The sequence below is a fragment of the Mesocricetus auratus genome, unplaced genomic scaffold (genome assembly GCF_017639785.1).
Source record: "Mesocricetus auratus isolate SY011 unplaced genomic scaffold, BCM_Maur_2.0 Super-Scaffold_100015, whole genome shotgun sequence".
Lineage (NCBI taxonomy): Eukaryota > Metazoa > Chordata > Mammalia > Rodentia > Cricetidae > Mesocricetus > Mesocricetus auratus.
In genome coordinates this window covers 6,919,105-6,937,855 of record NW_024429198.1, presented here as the reverse complement: position 1 = coordinate 6,937,855, position 18,751 = coordinate 6,919,105, and the positions used below count along the sequence as shown (strand labels likewise).

Sequence of the window (18,751 nt, the reverse complement as noted above, 5' to 3'; positions counted from 1 at the left end):
TCAAGAAAAATATTTTTACTGTATCAGTGAAACAAACAAAAACTCTTAAGTTGCACAGCTTTCAGAATGAGACCTTCAAAGCAGATTTGTTAAGAATGTCATACATTCACAGGAATTAATTATGAGCAAATTAAATTTGGATAAATCAACACCATAAAATGATCATTAATATTTTAAGTATTTCTGAGTTGATGAAATATGCGATTTCCCAATGATACATGGACTGCTTTTTAAAAAATGACATTATAAGCATCGTGGATAGGATTGATTTGAGCCTTAGATGCTATCAAGGCCTGAAACGCCCCTTAAGAAGCAGGAGCTGACCTTCCCATCCCTACACGGAGGGGCGGTGGTAAGGAAGAGGCAATGGGGCAGGCAATCCTAGCACACACACATTTTCCCAGGTGTGCACACAAGGTGAGATTCCACCATGAGCTATAAGTTCCCAAAGCCTTGTCATTTGTCTGAGGTTTGGGTCCATGTCTCTTTATAAACCTAATCTACATATCTAACAAAGAGAGCCACAAAGCAACAGCCTATCAGTGCCACTGCAGAGGCTGTCATCACCACCACGTTGACACTCCCAGCCATGTTGACCAGAAAGCCCAGGCCACCTCCAACCAAGATCTGAGCCAGCTGCACCATGCAGGTGAGTGCAGCACAGTCCACACCTTTGCCTCTCCCACTGTTGTCAGGGACTCCTGGGGCTCTCTGTTGCTTCTGCAAGAGAAACACAGGAATAGCCATTGATCTACAAGGCACCATTACAAAGCATCAAGGATCAGATTACTTTTTCTGGGAAGAGTCCAGTGGTAAATACCTATGTGCTTCATAGGATCTTGGTTGGAACTGACTCTGATCTCACAAATCAAGAAAGATCTAGAGTAAGAACAAATTGCATTCCGATGCAACCTGATTAGATTCCATGCCTTTTTTATGCATCACGGAACAGCACCTTCCTTCTTTGAATTCATTTCCATCTCTTAAAAACTTTAAAGGGGATTATTATCCTATAAACTATCTGAAAACAGCAGGCTGCCTTTGACCAGCTGGCCATAGTTTGCTAATTCCTAATTGGCAGACTCCAGGGAACTTCACTGATGCTGTCTTCCCTATTTGCAAGGGAGCCTTTTCCTCCAGCTTCAATGAGTATATCCCCTAAGCATGAGTATGGTTAGGATGCTCTTTGTAAGAGAAAGATAAATACAATGTTGCAGAAAGTCAACAAGGACCAATTCAAATATTTTTTTCTTCCTTGGTGTTAAAAAGGCAAGCAGTAGCGGTAGATGGGTGGCACACACCTTTAATCCCAGCACTCGGGAGGCAGAAGCAGGCGGATCTCTGTGAGGTCAAAGCCAGCCTGGTCTACAAAGGGAGTTCCAGGATAGCTAGGACTACGCAGAGAAAATCTGTCTCTAAAAAACAAATGAAAAACAAAACAAAACAGAAAAAAAGGCAAGTGGTTTCAAAAGAATGCTAAATGACTTAAATATATAAGAAGCAATAACTCCCTCACAGCATGGTTATTTAGTTAATATGTTAACACTCGGTAGATAGTTGATATTTATCCCCAGTTGGTTGATATTGCCCTCTGGTGTCTTTTACCCACAAGGCCTTGTGCAAAACTGTTTTGCTGTCAGGACTTTTTTTTTTATTAGCACTTACCTAGGTGTAGACATTGTTGTCATCATCCCTAGGACAATAATAACTCCAGCTGTCATTTTTGGAGTCCTGTGAGGCTACCCTTTAAAGGTTCAGGCATTACACTGGTCTGCCCTGCTACCTGCCAGAATGCACTCCGGCAGTTCTCTGGCCAGCCCAGAGTTCCATGAGAACCAGTCTGCTCGCAGGTGCAAAGGACCCCTTTAAAAGGACAGGCCCCTGCCCACCTACTCTCTCTCTCATCATCTTCTCTCTCATCTCATCTTCCTCTCATCTTCACTTACCCTCTCCTCTTCTCTCTTACCTTACTCTCTCTCTGTCATGTCTGTCTCCCCCCTTTCAGTCTCGCTATAAGAAACTATGGTTAATATGCTCTCCATGGCTTGTGCTGTGTCGCCCCGTCCTTGTTCCCTAATTAACAACAGTCCTGCAACTCTATTTGTAGATAAGACTGGCTTTGAACTCACTGAGATCCACTAGCCTCTGCCTCCCTGGTGTTGGGATTAAAGGCCTTTGTGTGTGTGTGTGTGTGTGTGTGTGTGTGTGTGTGTGTGTGTGTGTGTGTGTGTGTGTGTGTTCAGGTTTACTTTCCCACCTGCTTTATGTAGTGAATGTTATTAAGAAAAATACACCTTGGGAGAGAAAAATGAATATTATCTGTAAAATGAGGAAATATGAAAAAATATTCATGTTAGTTTGATTCTCGTTTTTAAATATTGAAAAGGTAAACTTTAAGAACTCTAGCAAGAGTGATAACATAGCAGGCGTGGGCTGGGGATGCAGACAGAACAATTATGATGGAAGCAGCTTCACAAGAACACTTTTGTCTATTGTGATTATTGGCCCTTGTGAGACTATAACCTCTTGTAAAAGTGAGTTCATTTTAAGTGCTTCTTAATGACTAAATGAAAAATACGGTCAATGTCACACAGCTTCAAAGGGGACAGAATTTCAGTCTACTTTTCTGTGACTCCAAAGTTTGTTCGTGTTTTTGTTCTTTGCCTTGAGTTAGAAGCAAAGGAAAGTCCATTTCCCCTGAAATTCTAGTGGATAGACAAAAGTCAGCATTCCTCAGTAACTTGTGAGGCTGATTGATTTCTCTCTATCAAAAGATGTCATTGTCCTTACCGCAGGCAGAACGGAGGAATGGATATCTATGGTGGCTACTGGCACATCTGGTATCCAGGCTCCCTCAGTATCACAAACATTGTTACACATTCCAGATAACATGCTGTCTTTTCACCTCCTCCCTACCCCAAACTCCCCCAGCTCATGGACTTCCCTCCTGCCAGCTACTCATTCTCCTTATAGTCCTGCTATTTCAAATATGCTCTCTCTCTCTCTCTCTCTCTCTCTCTCTCTCTCTCTCTCTCTCTCTCTCTCTCTCTCTCTCTGTCCCTCCTCCCCCTTTTTCTACTCGCCGACACTCTTCTCTCTTTCTGCTCTGGTCTTGCTTCTCTTATGGCCATGTCCAGTCTGCTGGCGATGCTCAGTTTACTAATTCCTCTCTCTGTTCTGCACTCTTCCAGACTCCTGTGACAATAAAAACCTTCCCCATGGAACAGTCATGTCATAAGTTTATACACTTTGGTGCCAGTACTTTTTCCAAAAGGGGAGACTTTTCTGGTGACTGTCTTTCAAACAGTAGCCCCTCCCCCACAATGCACTGCAACTTTTACTAGGGAAAAAAGACAGTTATTACTCTTACTTGGAAAGTCTTAACTCCTGGTACAGTCTGACTTGCTGCACCTACCAAATCAAATGACATAAATGAAAACTAACATGTGCTCAGTATTCCACTGACATGGGCTTGGTGTTACACTGACATTCACTTGGTGTTTTTATGGTTTCAGACTGACATGGTTTGAGCTCATGGTTCTCACTTTAGATTTTTCATCATTGCTCTACTCAAGGAAGCAAAGGTCAGTCTGCATAGAGAAAATCTGGTATACCTTAATTAGAAGAGATAGCAATTCTAGAACAGAACTATCAAAACTTCTCATTGTCAGGTCTAAAGGAAACTCTAATTCCCCAAGTGCATATGTCTAGAAATGGCAGTCTAGACCCAGCTCAAGATGGACAACAGAAGGATTTGTGGTTAGATAAAAGCTGGAATTCTTCAGGAACTTGTGAAATGAGTTGCCAATAGGAATCATTTCCCTTGTCTCTGGCAGAAAGAACATATGGGTCTCCATTGACATACACCTGTGGTTACATACCTATGCCCTGTAGTCCTAATTCACAAGCACACATTATACATTTCAAAGTTCCCATCCTGGCCCTACACATACACACACACACACACACACACACAAACACACACACACACACACACCTTTACCCAAACTCCTAGGTCTGCTCCAGCTCACCAGCTTCCCTCCTTCTAGCTCACCCTAATAACCCTCCACTTTCCCTATTTTACTTTGCTATTCTTTACTTTTCTCCTGCTTTCCTCGACTTGGCCATGTCCAGTCTGTTTATTTTTCTCTCTGGTTTGAACTCTTCCAAATGACTCTGGATATTTTCTGTCTTACAATAAGAAACCCCTTAACTATGGAGTAGCCATTTCAGTGGTGTCTTTACTGAACTCCTCAGATACAGCATGGAGGACTGCTTAAGGTCCTACCTTGTGGTCCGAATTCCAAGTCATAGGTGGGTAGCACCTCTCCAGGAGGCATGGTAAGAATCAAGTCACAACTCCAACCCTTAACTCCAAGAAATGTCAACAGGCTCCTCTGCAGTGCATGGAACAGGGAAGACATCATTGTGGACTTCTACAAATGCTGATGTGAACTGGGAAGCCCCTTAGGATGGTTGCAGAAGAGTTTGTCTCTGTCTGATTGTGGATTGCCAACATCACTAAGACTACCTTCTTTCTTTAATCAGATAATCGGGAGTCACTATCATTGTCCTAAAACTCAAAAGGTGCACCAGGGTTCACAGCAAAGAGGAGGGGGGAAGAACTCACCTAGGCTGGCAGTCATGTCTGCAAAATTCCTCCCTTCCCCCATCCTTCAGGTGAATTCCCTTTGTTACTCACCTCCTTTTCCTCCTCGTGATGGTACTCAGCAATGAGGTTAAAGGGCACAGTGTACAATGTGCTGGACATAACACCAAACATAGAGCAGAGGACCAGGGTAGAGTAGACATTTGGGAAGAGTCCTATGATTCCTGTCCCCAGGCCAAAGAGCAAATATCCCATGAAATAAAGGCCCTTTAATCCAATGTAGGAAACCAAAGCTTTCTGAAAGTCTGTTGAGAGAATAAATGGGAAGAAATTACAGCTGGCAGGTGCCTCACAATAGCTAATAATTTTTGAAAATCCTTTCTTTTGAAGATGTATTTTTTAGAAGACGTCCTTTGATACTGACTCAGGAACAAAATACTTCCTTATCTGTGTGCAAGAAACAGCTGGATTTGGGGATCAGTTTTAAATCCTTTGCATAAAAGATGGCATACAATTGCCTTGCTGATTTTATTGTCCATGGAGGAGAATCAGGTACTTCTTAGCAGCCAGCCAAATATAAAAAGAAGATAAAAAAGAATAAGCAAAAAACCCCATTGGTGATGGGACTCTGAGGACAAAAGATACAGAGAAAGAGTCTTGTTCATTCTGATTGGAGAAGTCTAGCCCAAGAGGACCCAACCGATAGTGTATGCTTATCCTGACCACACCACTCAAAGTCAGGCTGGGGATATTAAAACAACCAGGTTTTGCAGAATGATACAAATCATTCTTAGTTTCTTAGCCCCAACCTGAAGGCAATCTGTACAGGCAAGAAAGGTGTGAGGTTCTCTGCAGACATTTTCCCTGTATTGTCAATCATACAAAAACTGTGAAGGGGTTCCCACAGTTCCCCCATGGCTTCCTCTTGGCATACACTAGCACACACAAAAGGTAACACATGTAGAGGCAGAGTGATCACTCCTCCACTTTAGCCTATTGGATCATGTCAACCAAAAAATAAATGATAGATGCTTGAGATGCACCTATTAAGAATGAAATGTTGATTAGCCACTGGAATTATTATTAGATTTACACTTCGTGGACAAGAAATAAAATGTATTATACTTGAATCAACTAAAAAACACTGTCTTGGGTCACTGGATGGAAGACAAGCTGTAGAAATGACAAGCAAACAACATTACTTCTGCTATCAAATGTATTCCAAGTCTGGAGTGCTGTTGCTAAGGCTTGAGTATGGAAGCAGTACAAAACTAGGTCAATAATACTAGTAATAATAATAATGATATAACAACACAATAAAATAATATAACAATTTGTAATAATCCTTGACAAATCTGTTTGTTTAAATATACATATGTAGAAATTTAGTCTAAGGTGCTCAAAAGATATAATCAATACATAGCTCTTTTCTGGGTGTGTCGGCAAGCCAAAGAGAGGCAAAGAAAGATAAAGAGATATTTGAACATATCTATAACAAGAGTATAAATGTTGAAAGTCTGGTTTATAATGCTTTATTCATGAAGGGAAGCCAATACATCTCTATCTCAAGGACAAAATTCTCTTGCCTCTGCTTTCTATGATACACAGATTGGCCATATCCTCAACAGTACTGTCTCTGTGGTAGGAAGAAATTATTGAGTTGAATATTAGGCATGTAGTTGTAGTAACTGCTGGAAGGCTATTTCTTGGCTGTACAGATGGAGATAAAAATGAGTTTGGTTCTCTATCACCATTCCCCACCCAGACATCTAGGTTGCCCCATGGAGCTCTATGTAGCAGGAGATAATGAGTCTTCACCTGATGCTATGTGATGAATTGAGAACCAGGAGCAACGTATGCTCTGAGATACAGAAAATGATAGCTTCTGCTAAGGGTGGGTTGAGAAGCAGAAGGAAAACTTGAATAATAGCACAAAGGAGGCACAATTTAAGGTAGTTACCTGAGGAAGTAGAAGTCATCTACAAGTTTGCTAAATCATCTATGAAATCACTAGTGGTCTTGCTCCAGAAGAACATGAAGCTACTGGAATTCATCCACTCAGTATCTCACCATCTTACTCTCAAAAATTCCCTTTCATTAAAAAAAAGTATTTCCTCAAAACCCACTGGTTACAAGCATAATTAAAAGGCAATGACTCCTAGAATTGACTATGAAAAATGACACCTCATAAGATCATCTCTAAAGGAACCGTTTTTCCTGAATTCCTAAACATTATCAAGAATCTAAGATTCTAAAGAGAAGAAAACAGATTTTGAAGTATAAAATCTGGGTCCCACTACTGCCTGACTCTCTTAAGAAAAGAATACTTACAAGAATAAAGTGAAGAAAACAGAGAGTTGATGCACAAGCCCCAACATCCAACTTCAACTCCTCTTTCATAGATGAAAAACTCTGTGGAATTGTGTGAACTGTAGGGATCCCCATGGTATACAATCTGAAAGAGAGGGTCCAGTGGTTGAGTAACTAGTGCAGTGCTTCTCAACTCTTGGGGAAAGGGACCCTTTCCTAGGGCATAGAGTTCAATCAGACATCACCAGGTCACTCCATTCATGTATTGTGCCTCCTTCAAGGACCTTCATAAAGTATATCTAACTAACATTTCTCCAGGTGATCTTCAATGGCTCCCCTCTCATGCTAACATCTAGTCCCACCTGTCTTAGTGCCATTCCCTAGCATAGCTAACAGACTTCCAACTCACCTCTGCCCACACCATTTCTATTCCCAATCAGAATTCTTTCTTGCCCTGTTGTATCTCTGAAACTCTGTGTCACCCTTCAAGGCAGGGATCATGCCACATACCTGTTTCATGAAGCTTGACATGAGCTCTGAAGATAATATCTACTTTTGCTATTTGTTGTATTTGATCACATAGTGGTATATCTCTCAGAGTAGTTTTACAGAGTGTAGCATTCTACTTCTAGAACATATCTGTAAACCAATTTCTTGAAGGTACTCTTTGCTATACCTATTCCAAAGGACAAACAGAAGCAGCTACCAATGAGTGTGTGAACATAATGCATTCGTTACCTGTCCCATGAAATCTGTGAAGAACAGCATGTTTGACAGGAAGGCAGTCCATCCAATGAGGTGGCTGATGCAAAGGCAGCGATAATGGGAAGGCATGTTCACTAATGCCCTCAGAAGTGACTTCATCGACATTGCTGTCTGACTCTGGAAAAAAGCATGGGTCTTCAGTATCGGTGCCCAGCCAGCAGCAGGAGTCAAAGAAACAGCCATGCTACATCTCTGTCACTTGTCTATCATGACATCACATGTAGGTTTCCATGGGACAAGTTATTGATAATGCACTGTTAAAAAGAAATGACTACTTAGTGGTTCCAGGGTCATAAATAACTTTTATACTCTAAAGGTGTAGAGTTTTGGAATGGAGCTACACTCAGTCCAAGATGTAAGAGACAGCTAACACTGTCTTTAAATGGTATTCCTGCAAAAGGCTAAATAATCCCTTACATAACTATTGTTCTTAGAGCATGGTAGGCTAATTCAAGATAGAAGTCATGATCTTTTGTCTTGACTGCACCCAGGATCGTATTTTGTTATATGTAAAAATGAATCTGGAAAATACAATTAAAGTTACTAGTTAGTGGACCTAAGGGAATTAACAGGATAGTCATCTGGTTAATACTAGTTGAATCACACAAGCCTTCTCAGAAACCAGAGGGTTTTCTCTTTACAACTGGAGGCAGAAGCAGAATTCAGAACATCTTGAAGCATGAGGGTTGAAAACAGAAAGGGCCACATGAAAAGGGACTGAGATAGTAGTCCTTCAAAACTCAGAGCATCTCCTGGCCAATAATCCATAACAGGAACCGTACTCTCACACCACAAGAAACTGGGTTCTGTCAATGACTCAAATGATCTTGAAGACAGGTTCCTCCCAGTTGAACCTTCAGATGAGAATACAGCACCGTTGATGTCATGATTGCAGGGATGTGGGACCCTGAACAGAGAACCCACTGGAGCCCACCAACACTTCTGACATACAAAGCTGTGAGATGACTGATTGATGTTGTTTTAAGCTGTTCCATTTGTAGTGATGTTTTAAGAAACTAACACAGAGAGCTAGACAGTTCCCTGCCCTTGGCAGGTAGGCTCCTTCTCTCAAGTCACTTCTCTGACTCTTGGGAGCAATGGGCATATGTAAGTGAGCTTTGTGTTGAGTTAAAATGTGAACAGAGAGGGCATTGGTGGTGCACGCCTTTAATCCCAGCACTCTGGAGGCAGAGATAAGCAGATCTCTGTGAGTTTGAGGCCAGCCTGGTCTACAGAGTGAGTTCCAGGACAAGCCTCCAAAGCTACAGCGAAACCCTGCCTCGAAAAAACAAAACAAAACAAAATGTGAACAGAGGAAACACACATATAAGAGATGAATACTCATGCCCCAGATTCCTCACTTTAGATTTATACATTAACAGCAGGGGCTCTAATTACTATTACTAGTTATTATTATTATTATTTGGTTTCAGCTAGCATTGATGCAATTGAAGATAAAAAAAGTCTTTAACATCTTGTCATATAAGAGAAGAAAGAATCAAGCAGTCAGCCTCCCTAAGGACAATGAAAGTATGAATGTCAACTGAGGTGGGTTGATGGTTTTTCTTCTTGGCATTTTTAAAATTCTGAGTCTTGACATAATGAAATTGGGACCCAATTAGTAGAGTTATCAGACAATCTCCTGACATTGTCTATTTTCATTATGATCCATATTGTCTTATAACTCCTTTTACCATATATTGTCATATAGTACTTTATTATTGAATATGTTTCTTCACATAATTGGAAATGTGAGGAAAGAATAAATTTATGATGAGATAACCACTCACTCTGTTATATTAAACATTATATTCCTGGTATTTTTACCGCAAGTTATTTTCTGCATGTGAGATTTTGTTCTTGCCTTGTTCTGTTTAATAACTGTAAAAAATAATTTATTATTTTAATTTCGTGTGTATTGGTGTGAGAGTGTCAGATGCTCTGGAACTAGAGTTGCAGAGAGTTTTCAGTTGGCATGTAGGTGCTGGGAACTGAACTCTGGTTCTCTAGAAGAGTAGACAGTGCTCTTAGCCACAGAGCCAGTCATCTCTCCAGCTGCCTTGTTTTATAACTCTTAAATTATCTGATACTTTGTTTTACATCTTGGTTGAAGACATTAGATTTAACAATTCTAGGCTCATTGTATAGTTGATACTTGCAATTTCATCATTCTTATTTCTGTTTTGTGTTTTGAGATAGGATCTCATGTGGCTCAGGTTGGCCTAGAATTTGACATGTCCATGAGGGTGACAGAATGACCTTGAACTCTCAGTCTTCATAACTTCACCTCGTAAGTGCAGAGATTACAGACATGCACCATCACACCCAGATAACTTCATTCATCTTGCAGTATTTAACCCACTAATAGTTACTATACTAATTTATTATACTTTATATATATATAAATATTCACAAAATAAGCATTCTCTTGTATTTAGGAAAAATAATAATGTTTTGCATGCAGAATATAATACCTAAAACAAAAGGTTACTGTAACAAATGTCTAGAAGTACTTGCTTTTCTTCATAGTGAAAGGTAGACACTATCTAGGGAATGGCAGCTGATTTTCATGCTTTAAATCCATCCCTTTCACTTCATTTTGTTTCTCATTTCCCCCAAAAGGCACAATCAGGAAAGTCTGGCAAGCATGCTTGCATTCTGCCTCACTCCAAACATTAATGGATCTTTCTGCCTTCCACATAATTTTCAGCCTGCTCCATTGTTAACCTAATTTCTCCTCCCTTCCAAAAATAAATGTGAGGCTTCAAATTGAGCTTAACATTTCTGTAAAAGCTGGAAATATAAATATTCAGTATTTTAACTCAGAATGAAAATCTAGCTGGCATCTTACCCTTGACTGGTCAGTTCCCTGGGAAAAGCCCTTACAATGGCTTTGAGCCCCTGGGAGTCGTTTCATTGCACAGACTATCCACCATCATCAGCTGGTGACTGGGGAGTGGTGGGTTTGCAACTGAACAAGATTCAGAATCATCGGGAAGAAGACACCAAAGTATTCTTTGACGGAGAAATCACAAGTGTTGAGAAGAGAAACGGTTTTGGCATGCAAAGATGTGAGATGGGTTTTTATGGGATCTAGTTTGAACTCCAAAACAGTTCAGGTCTCTTTCCGTAGAGAATTCTAATTCTAAATTGTGCAGCCATCCCAAGTTTGGAATCAGTGACTGTGAGAAAGTATGTCAGCTTTGACCTTGGCTTTGGTCCTGGCCCCGATGTACATAGCTGGAGACACCCCTGGATGTGTGTGGCCAAGGGAAGTCCATATGCTTCGCTATGTTGCTCTGCTCCTTCTTCTTAACTGGTTTCTTTTACAATACTTTTTCTTTTTTTTCAGCTTTTTACATTTTAGTATATTTTTTATTTGTTTTGAAACAGGTCTAGCCTGGAACTGATAAAGAGACCTGGACAGACTTGAACTCACAGAGATCCAACGTCCTCTGCCTCCTGATTGCTGGGATTAAAGGCATGGGCCACCACACCTGGCCTATCGTGTCTCTTAAACCAAACAACAAAAGCCATTCAGAATCTGAATCTCATATGTGACACACACTGCTATTGTTTGCTTCATTTTTCTTCTTGTTATTCAACTGAGAAATATCATTCAAGATGTGATACGATTTGAAACATGTATACATTGTGGAATGACTAGATAGGATTAACTGATGCTCCATTTCTACATTCATCTTTTGTTTTTTTTCTCTCCCTCTTATTTCCATGTCTCTGTGTTTCCGTCCCTGTCTCTGTCTCTTTTTCTCTCTCAGAACAAAAAAAAATGAATTTTAAAACCAACAAATAAAACAATAGGATAAGAAAATAACATAATGAAAATATCCCCCTTTGCAGACACACTAACCTCAACCAAAACAACAAAAACCACCGAGTCCCTCATTTGCTGAGTTCGTTTTGGATGGGAACCACTAGCCAAAGTATATAGTTCACAAATTCACTCTCCAATTCGGCATCTTGTCTGTTCACTCTCTTGGTAGTTTCCTTGGTTGCACAGACTTTTAGTGTCATGCAGTCCCATGTTTCTATCCTTTCTTTGTACTTTGGTGTGATAACCAACGAAGACTCTCTATTCCCAGATTAAGGCCACGTAGCTTTCCGGGATGTTTTCTTCTAGCTGTTTTACAGTTTGGGGCTTATGTTTCAGTCTTTGATTCATTCTGGTTGGCTTTCAATGTGGTGTGTTATGATGATCTACCTCCATTCTACCACATGTGCACAGACAGATTTTTCTAGCGCTGTTTATTGAAGACTAGCTCGTTCTCTGTTGAGTGCTTTGGCTATTCTTTTGCCAAATACCAAATCCAAGGATTAATCCTTGGTTGTCTATTCTATTCCATTGATCTACACATTGGTTTTCATGCCTTACTATGCTCTATTAATTATGTAGTTTTGTAGTAAAGTAATTAATGCCTCTAGCTTTGATCTTTTTGTTCAAGCTTTGGATATCTGTGATCTTAATGATTTTATATAAAATTAGAGACTTTTTTCTATTTCTGAGAAAAAAATATTGGAATTTTGAAAGTGAGGGCACTTAATTTGTAGACTGCTTTGAGTAATATGGATATTTAAATGATGTTAATTCTCCTCACTTTCATTTAATTGTGCTTGCAATATCTTTCATCATTGCTTCATAGTTTCTAATTACAGATATTGGCTAAACTTATTCCTAAGTATTTTTGTAGCTACTGTAAATTGATTTTAGTTCTAGATAGTATCCTAGTTTGCTTTCTACTGCTGTGAAAAAACACCATGTCCTAAAGTTACTTGGTGTGTTGGCTGCTTTTATATCAACCTGACACAAGCTAGAGTCATCTTAAAGGAAGCAATCTCATTGAGAATATGACTCTGTAAGAATCAGCTAGAGGGCATTTTTTAAATTAGTGACTGATGCAGGAGGACCCAGTCCATTGTGAATGGGGCTATGATGAGCAAGTCAGTAAGCAGCACCCCTCCATAGCCTCTGCATCAGTTCCTGCATTCAGGTTCCTGCCCTACTTGAGTTCTGGTCTTTATTTACTTCAGTGAGGGACTATGAAATGAAAGTGTAATCCAAATAAACCCTTTCTTCCCCAACTTGCTTTTGGTCATGATGTTCCATCATAACAACAGTAATCCTAATTAAGAATACTTATGAAGGAGAGGGTTTATTTGGCTTGCACATTCCAGTCACGCTCCATCATGAAGGAAGCTAGGGTAGGCACTCAAGGGCGAACCTAGAGGAAAGAACTGAAGTAGAGACAATGCAATAAGACTGCTTACCTTCTTTCATTTATTTCACTGCCAGTGTCTGTCTTTGGTATCTGCATAATAATGATTATATAGACATGTTTAGAAGGTTTCCCGTTTTTGGATTTCTTTAAAAAACTTATTGGTATTGGCTATTTACTTGCTTGGTAGACTTCAACAGGATTTTCTTCAGCTGTAAGCACAGCAACAGACATTGTCACATTTCTCTTTTATCCTCTTCTGTGGTCCATGGATTGCTTCAGAGATCGTTCTTTCATTTCCACATATTTATGAATAACATGAAGTTCCTTGTATTACTCGCCTCTAGTTTTATACTGCTATAGTTGTGAAAGGCCCTTACTGTAATTTTAATCTTAAACTCCTAGGGAATAGTCCTTGTTCTGTTCAGTTGACAAAACGTGTATTCCAATGCTATCAGTCAGGTCCACCTGGTGTAAAGCGTAGTTCCAATCCCATGTGACCTTGCTGATTTTCTCTGGATGATCTATCTACCACAGTGGGTGTTACCTGTGATCACTCCACTGAAATGCACCTCCCTTCAGACCTGTCAATCATGGGTGCTTTTGCTGATGGGTTCCTGTAAGGTTTATCTTTTAGTAAATTGATGTTTATTACTAATGCCCTTCAACATCTTTTGAAATTTATTTTTGTGGAGCTGAGAACCATGCACATGCTAAGCACATGCTCTACCAGTAGATCCTACCCTTGGCTCTCGTTTTATGTATTTGACTGAAAGTCTGCTATCTAAGGGTCACCAATGTGGAATTCTTACCATGTTCCTTCCCCCATACACACACCAAGGGGCTTTTCATTTTGTTTTTTTGTTTGTTTGTTTGTTTGTTTTTACTCTACAGCTTCACTGTTCCTCCTTTCTCTACCAGGCACATTCTTCCCAAGTGTCCACTTCAAATCCTGACCATCATTCAGAGCACCACTCTGGGGTGATTTTATTCTTTTCATCCGTGAAGCCTTGTTCTGTTCACTTAAGAACTGTCTCTGCCTTTTGCAAAATCGATTGGACTTGCTGTGAGAATCATTACCATCATGGAAATGTGCCACTTTGATCTCCTGCTGGTGAACACATGGATGAGTGGCAGTCTAAGTACTGTCTCTAGATTTTCCACACATTCTTGACAATGATGGGTAAGCAAGATGGAAAGTTCTAGCGCCAGCCTCTTCTGGGAAGACTTGGGACTTACCTGGGGCCAGTTTGACTGGGGAAAAAAACCCATAGAACTACAGGGCATGGGAGAGGCCTCCTGCTCTGCCCAGGTCCCTTTTGCTTCCACAGTTGTTTGACTTTGACTTGACAGGAAGATACCACTTCCTTCTCCTGCTTCCCTTTGTCTTTCACATGGCATTACCCCTGAGAATCTCTTGAATATGTATTTCTGCCCAAACACCTGCTGTTTAGAAAATCTTAATGGATACATTGCTTTTATAGCATTTTCCACTTGGTGCCTTATTTTGATGGCTCATTCCCATTATAATTTATTATAATTATTATTAATTTATAATTTCCCAGGCATAGGGACTGTCTTATTTATTCCTTGGGACAGGGACTGCACCTTGGTCAACATAATGGTCTCCCAACACCTAGTACAGTGCCTTGCAAATACTCAGTACCCAAAGTAGTTTGCTATTGAATAATAATTATAAACAACATGCTTATATATCTAATGTCAAGTCTAAGAAACACCATTCTATCTTCATATTAGTTGTAAAACAGAAGAATCTGGCAAATAGGCTAAGCCAACAGAAGAGGCTGACTTGATAGAGAGCTGTGACTTACTGGGCTGTTTGTATGTCTTTATCCTAGATAACACTCCCTGGTTGCACTTAGAGCGTTCAGTATTCTCACAGACTCATTTGAACAATGCCTTACTATCCAGTGGGAACCATCCTGAGTGACTTACATAGATCATCCCATGTGAACTTTACAATACCCCTGCTGGTAGACAGAATTACTTTTCCATTTTTCAGAAATGGAAATGTCCAAGATCATAGGCAGTTTTGCCATAATCTGACACATGCTCTAAATCTGTAGGCTCTTCCAAAGCTACCCTGTCAGGTATTTGTCAATGAATGATGCAGGTCATCCAGGCACAAGATTTTGATGTCTGTGCTAATGAGTGGAACCTTTGTACTATAGCCCCCCCAAAAACTGGATATTTAAAGGCAACTGATGGGAGAATTAGTTACTGCATCCATGTTATCCCATCTGTCTTTTTATAACAATGGAAAAGTTCTACACTTGCCGTGCCTTGGACATCAGTACCAGGCCCATGTGACTTTGAGTTTTCAAAATGTGACTAATGTAACAAGTGAAATGAAGACTTAATTTCAATTCATTTTAATTAAGTGTAATTTAAGTAGTTATGTGGAGCCAGTGGTTTCTATATTGGCCAACATGATTCTAATCTCTTCTCTGTTCTGACAATTTCCTCTGGACCTTAATCCACTTCTCTGGCATGCAGGTGAGGGTTTGCTGTTGTTGCTGCTGCTTATTTTTGTTTTTGTTTTAAAGTTGTAGCTTTTGTCCAACCAAGTCGTGTTATGCAAATTTTGTGTGTCTAATCCAGTTATCTGCTCAACAACGTTGCCATTTGGAGAGACAAAGTTATAGATTGCAATCCTTGCATAAGATGCTGTTTTCTGTGGCCAGAAGTTGGTTAGAGATCTCTCCTATGGTCTAACCTTTTAAAGTTGGCATCACCTTCCCTAGTTTGATGCTTTGAAAGGAGTAAGCAGCAAGAGAACTACTGAGGCACAAAATTCTCATTCAAAAGGCTAATGGCTAGTCGAGGTTTTGAATATTTAAATAGATTTCACAAAACTCTTCACGTCAGACCAGCAAACAAAACAACTTTTCACAAAGAAAGTGAAGAACATCCTCCCTCATGCGGGAAAAAAGAAAAAAGACTTTGCATCTTTACCTGTTCAGGCGCTTTTTTGTTTGCCCATCCCTGTGTTATCAGCTCTGTTTCTGCATCACTGTGTTCAACTTTCTCAATAGAACCATATTGCTGCACCTCATCTGCCGACAACAAGCCCTGAGGGACTGGGCATGCAGGAGGGTCTTGTGCACCATCTCTGAGCGGTGCTTCAGGGATACTGCACAGATGGGTGATAAAGCACACAGTGAACACCAGGCCAGAGAAGAAGAACATGACCTGGAACTCAGTGCCCAGCAGTCTTCCCAGTTCCAGATGCACCCAGTCTACGGCACCCAAAAGGTACCCAAGGGTACCGCCAAAACCTAGGAAGCAAAGGAAAAAGAGAAAAATGAGTTGGCCGCCATGCGCAGGTCCTCCCCTTCTGTGGAAAAGCTCCATGAGGAGAGCAGAGACAGCCTGGTAATTAAGAAGAGACAATACAGCAAGAGGCTAAGACTCCTGTAGTGAGGCAGCATGGGTTCAAGTCCCAGCTCTTGTGTTTACTTGCTGTGACCTTGGTCTTGCTCACCTATTATGCAGTCATAGCCAAATAGTAACCTATCAATAAGGTCATGATTTGAAAATGAAAAATGTTCAGCACAACACAAGACACCCATCAGGTACTTAACAAATTATCACCAAAGGAGATACTATAGCCCTCCCCAACAGCATTCTCTATGTTACTTTAGAAAAAACTCAAATTCTTGACCTAAATGAGTCCATAAAATCAATTTCTGCCAGCATTAAAAAGAAATGATTTTATTGTCCTCTATCTACTGTCAAACTTCTTCAGATGATCAAAGAGCTTTGAGAGCTATCTTCTCCACTATGGATGAAATCTAAGGTATGTGTTTGCAGTTATAGCTACAGAAATAAGAACAAAGGTTTAGACATGAAATTTTCTAAATCTATTATCATCTTATCAGACACTAAAATGAAGGGTTTCTGGTTCTTGCTTTGTATGCTTATGCTTGAACACAGTGTCACTTGAGGGGCATTGGGACAGGTCTCACCCTTGATTCCACCCAAGTTCTTATCTGTAATACTGTTATTAGTAATTCATTCTCTTGACTTACTGTTCTAAATGCAGACATTCCTTCTATGCACAAGAGATTATATAACTCAGCATCAAAACCCTAATGTGGTGCAGATGTTCCTTTCAGTGCAGATGTTGGGGGCTTCTTAAAACACAAGGCTTAAAGGGAGACACATCAAGAGATTGGAAAATGTGCAGCAAATGGCCAATGCCAAACACACCCTCTGTATATATCACAAGTTTGGATAGGACTGATTCTTCTGTTTAAAACTTTTCAACATCAGCCTCCCATCATGCCTTAGCAAACACAAGTTATTTGCCTTAGTGAATCAGTTTGTAGTTTTATTTGTTGAGTAAGGTCTCCATCGCAGATGAAGACAATATCTTTACCAACCAGGGGACATGGAAGAAAAGGTAACTCAAAGAGTTCCCATCTCTGATGATAGGAGATGTCTCCACTGACCAAGTGCTTGCCCCACAAGCATGAGAATCAGAGTTCAGATCTCCAGCACCCATGTGAAATATTTGGCGCTGCATCATGAGCCTGCAATTCCCCATGTGGGAGGGTGAATACATGGTACTTGCATCTGTTAAGGGGCCCCGATGTGGGATGTCCTTCTGTATATATGTTTCTCTTATTGGTTGATGAATAACGCATTGTTTGGCCAATAGAGGCAGGAAATTAGGTGGGACTAGGAGAGAGAAGGATTCTGGAAAAGGTAAGCAGAGAGAGATGCTATGTAGTGACTGGGAGAATAGGACACGCCAGGTGTTCTCTGGTAAGAAGATTAGTAGTTATAGGTTAATAATTAAGACAGAGCTAGCAAATAAGAAGCCCTAGCCATCCACCAGTAGTTTTATAGTTAATATAGCATCCGCGGAAGAAACTCCAGCAACAGGGCCCTGGTAGAGAGGCAAAAGGGGAAGCGGCCACGTGTGGAAGGAAAGAAGCGTGTGAGGAGGCCTTGCTATACAACAACCCACTTCATTAAGGAAGTGGTGCTGTTTGCAAGGCTGGAAGGCCCAAAAGCAGTTGCTAGTGGATTCAGTAGATTGCGTGCTTTAAGAACAAGGATGTGCAGGAGTGTCAGAGCACCCACAGTGGGTGCGCCTGTGTTAGCCAACCACTTTGGCAGTGATGGTCAAGCTCCTTGGAGGACTTTCTTGGGGTTGGAGAGTGGGAGGTGGGAATAGCTCTCTCTCCTCTCAGGGGGCTTGGGAAATCTGAGAGTAGAAGGGGTCCCCATGAGACAGTGAAAGCTCCAAGAAGGAATGGCTGTGCAGTGAGTCTGGACAGATGATGAATTTGTGGTGAGCCGGCTCTGTTCTACTTGTTGCACACTGACAGTCAGTCCTCAAGACAATACACTGAGGAAATATGCTAGTCATTTGCAGTCACTACAGCCTATGGAGTTGCCACTAGCAATGCATTAGTAAATTATGAACCACTCTTCGTGGGGAAAATTCAGGATGGCGTTCCCGGAAGCCTCCCTCTTGTCATATTTTTGGTTGCAGATCAGCACAGAACTTTATTGTGTGTTTCTGTTTAAAGACACTTTTACTATAGTTCATTTATATCACAGCCTCCTTGGGCTTAGAAACATTAGACGGTTCATCACTACACTCAAGGCCATTGTACTCTCCTTGGGATGAGAACTCTAGCTTTGCAATGGTGATCCTCCTGCCTCTGCCCCCATCCCAGTGCTGACATGACAGGCCTGAAGCACTCTGGGTCATTTTAGACAACAAACTCTTCAAAATGGGCACAAAGGTGTGAGGTACAAGGTACTAGACAATCCATTAAAAGACTCCTATTTAAGT

The 18,751-nt window shown here is 40.7% G+C and overlaps 1 protein-coding gene across 1 annotated transcript in view; it reads right to left on the bottom strand.

Annotated features, from left to right (window-relative positions):
- Window positions 1–18,751, bottom strand: part of Slc45a2 (solute carrier family 45 member 2) — a 28,775-nt gene continuing 10,024 nt past the window's right edge. Inside the window, exons 3-7 of the mRNA XM_005078012.4 lie at window positions 15,895–16,217; window positions 7,658–7,801; window positions 6,941–7,064; window positions 4,703–4,914; window positions 1–720 (exon numbers count right to left, since the gene is read on the bottom strand). Of these exons, the coding sequence (XP_005078069.1) occupies window positions 496–720; window positions 4,703–4,914; window positions 6,941–7,064; window positions 7,658–7,801; window positions 15,895–16,217 (1,028 nt within the window). The 3' untranslated portion in view covers window positions 1–495. The remainder of the gene's footprint in view (window positions 721–4,702; window positions 4,915–6,940; window positions 7,065–7,657; window positions 7,802–15,894; window positions 16,218–18,751) is intronic.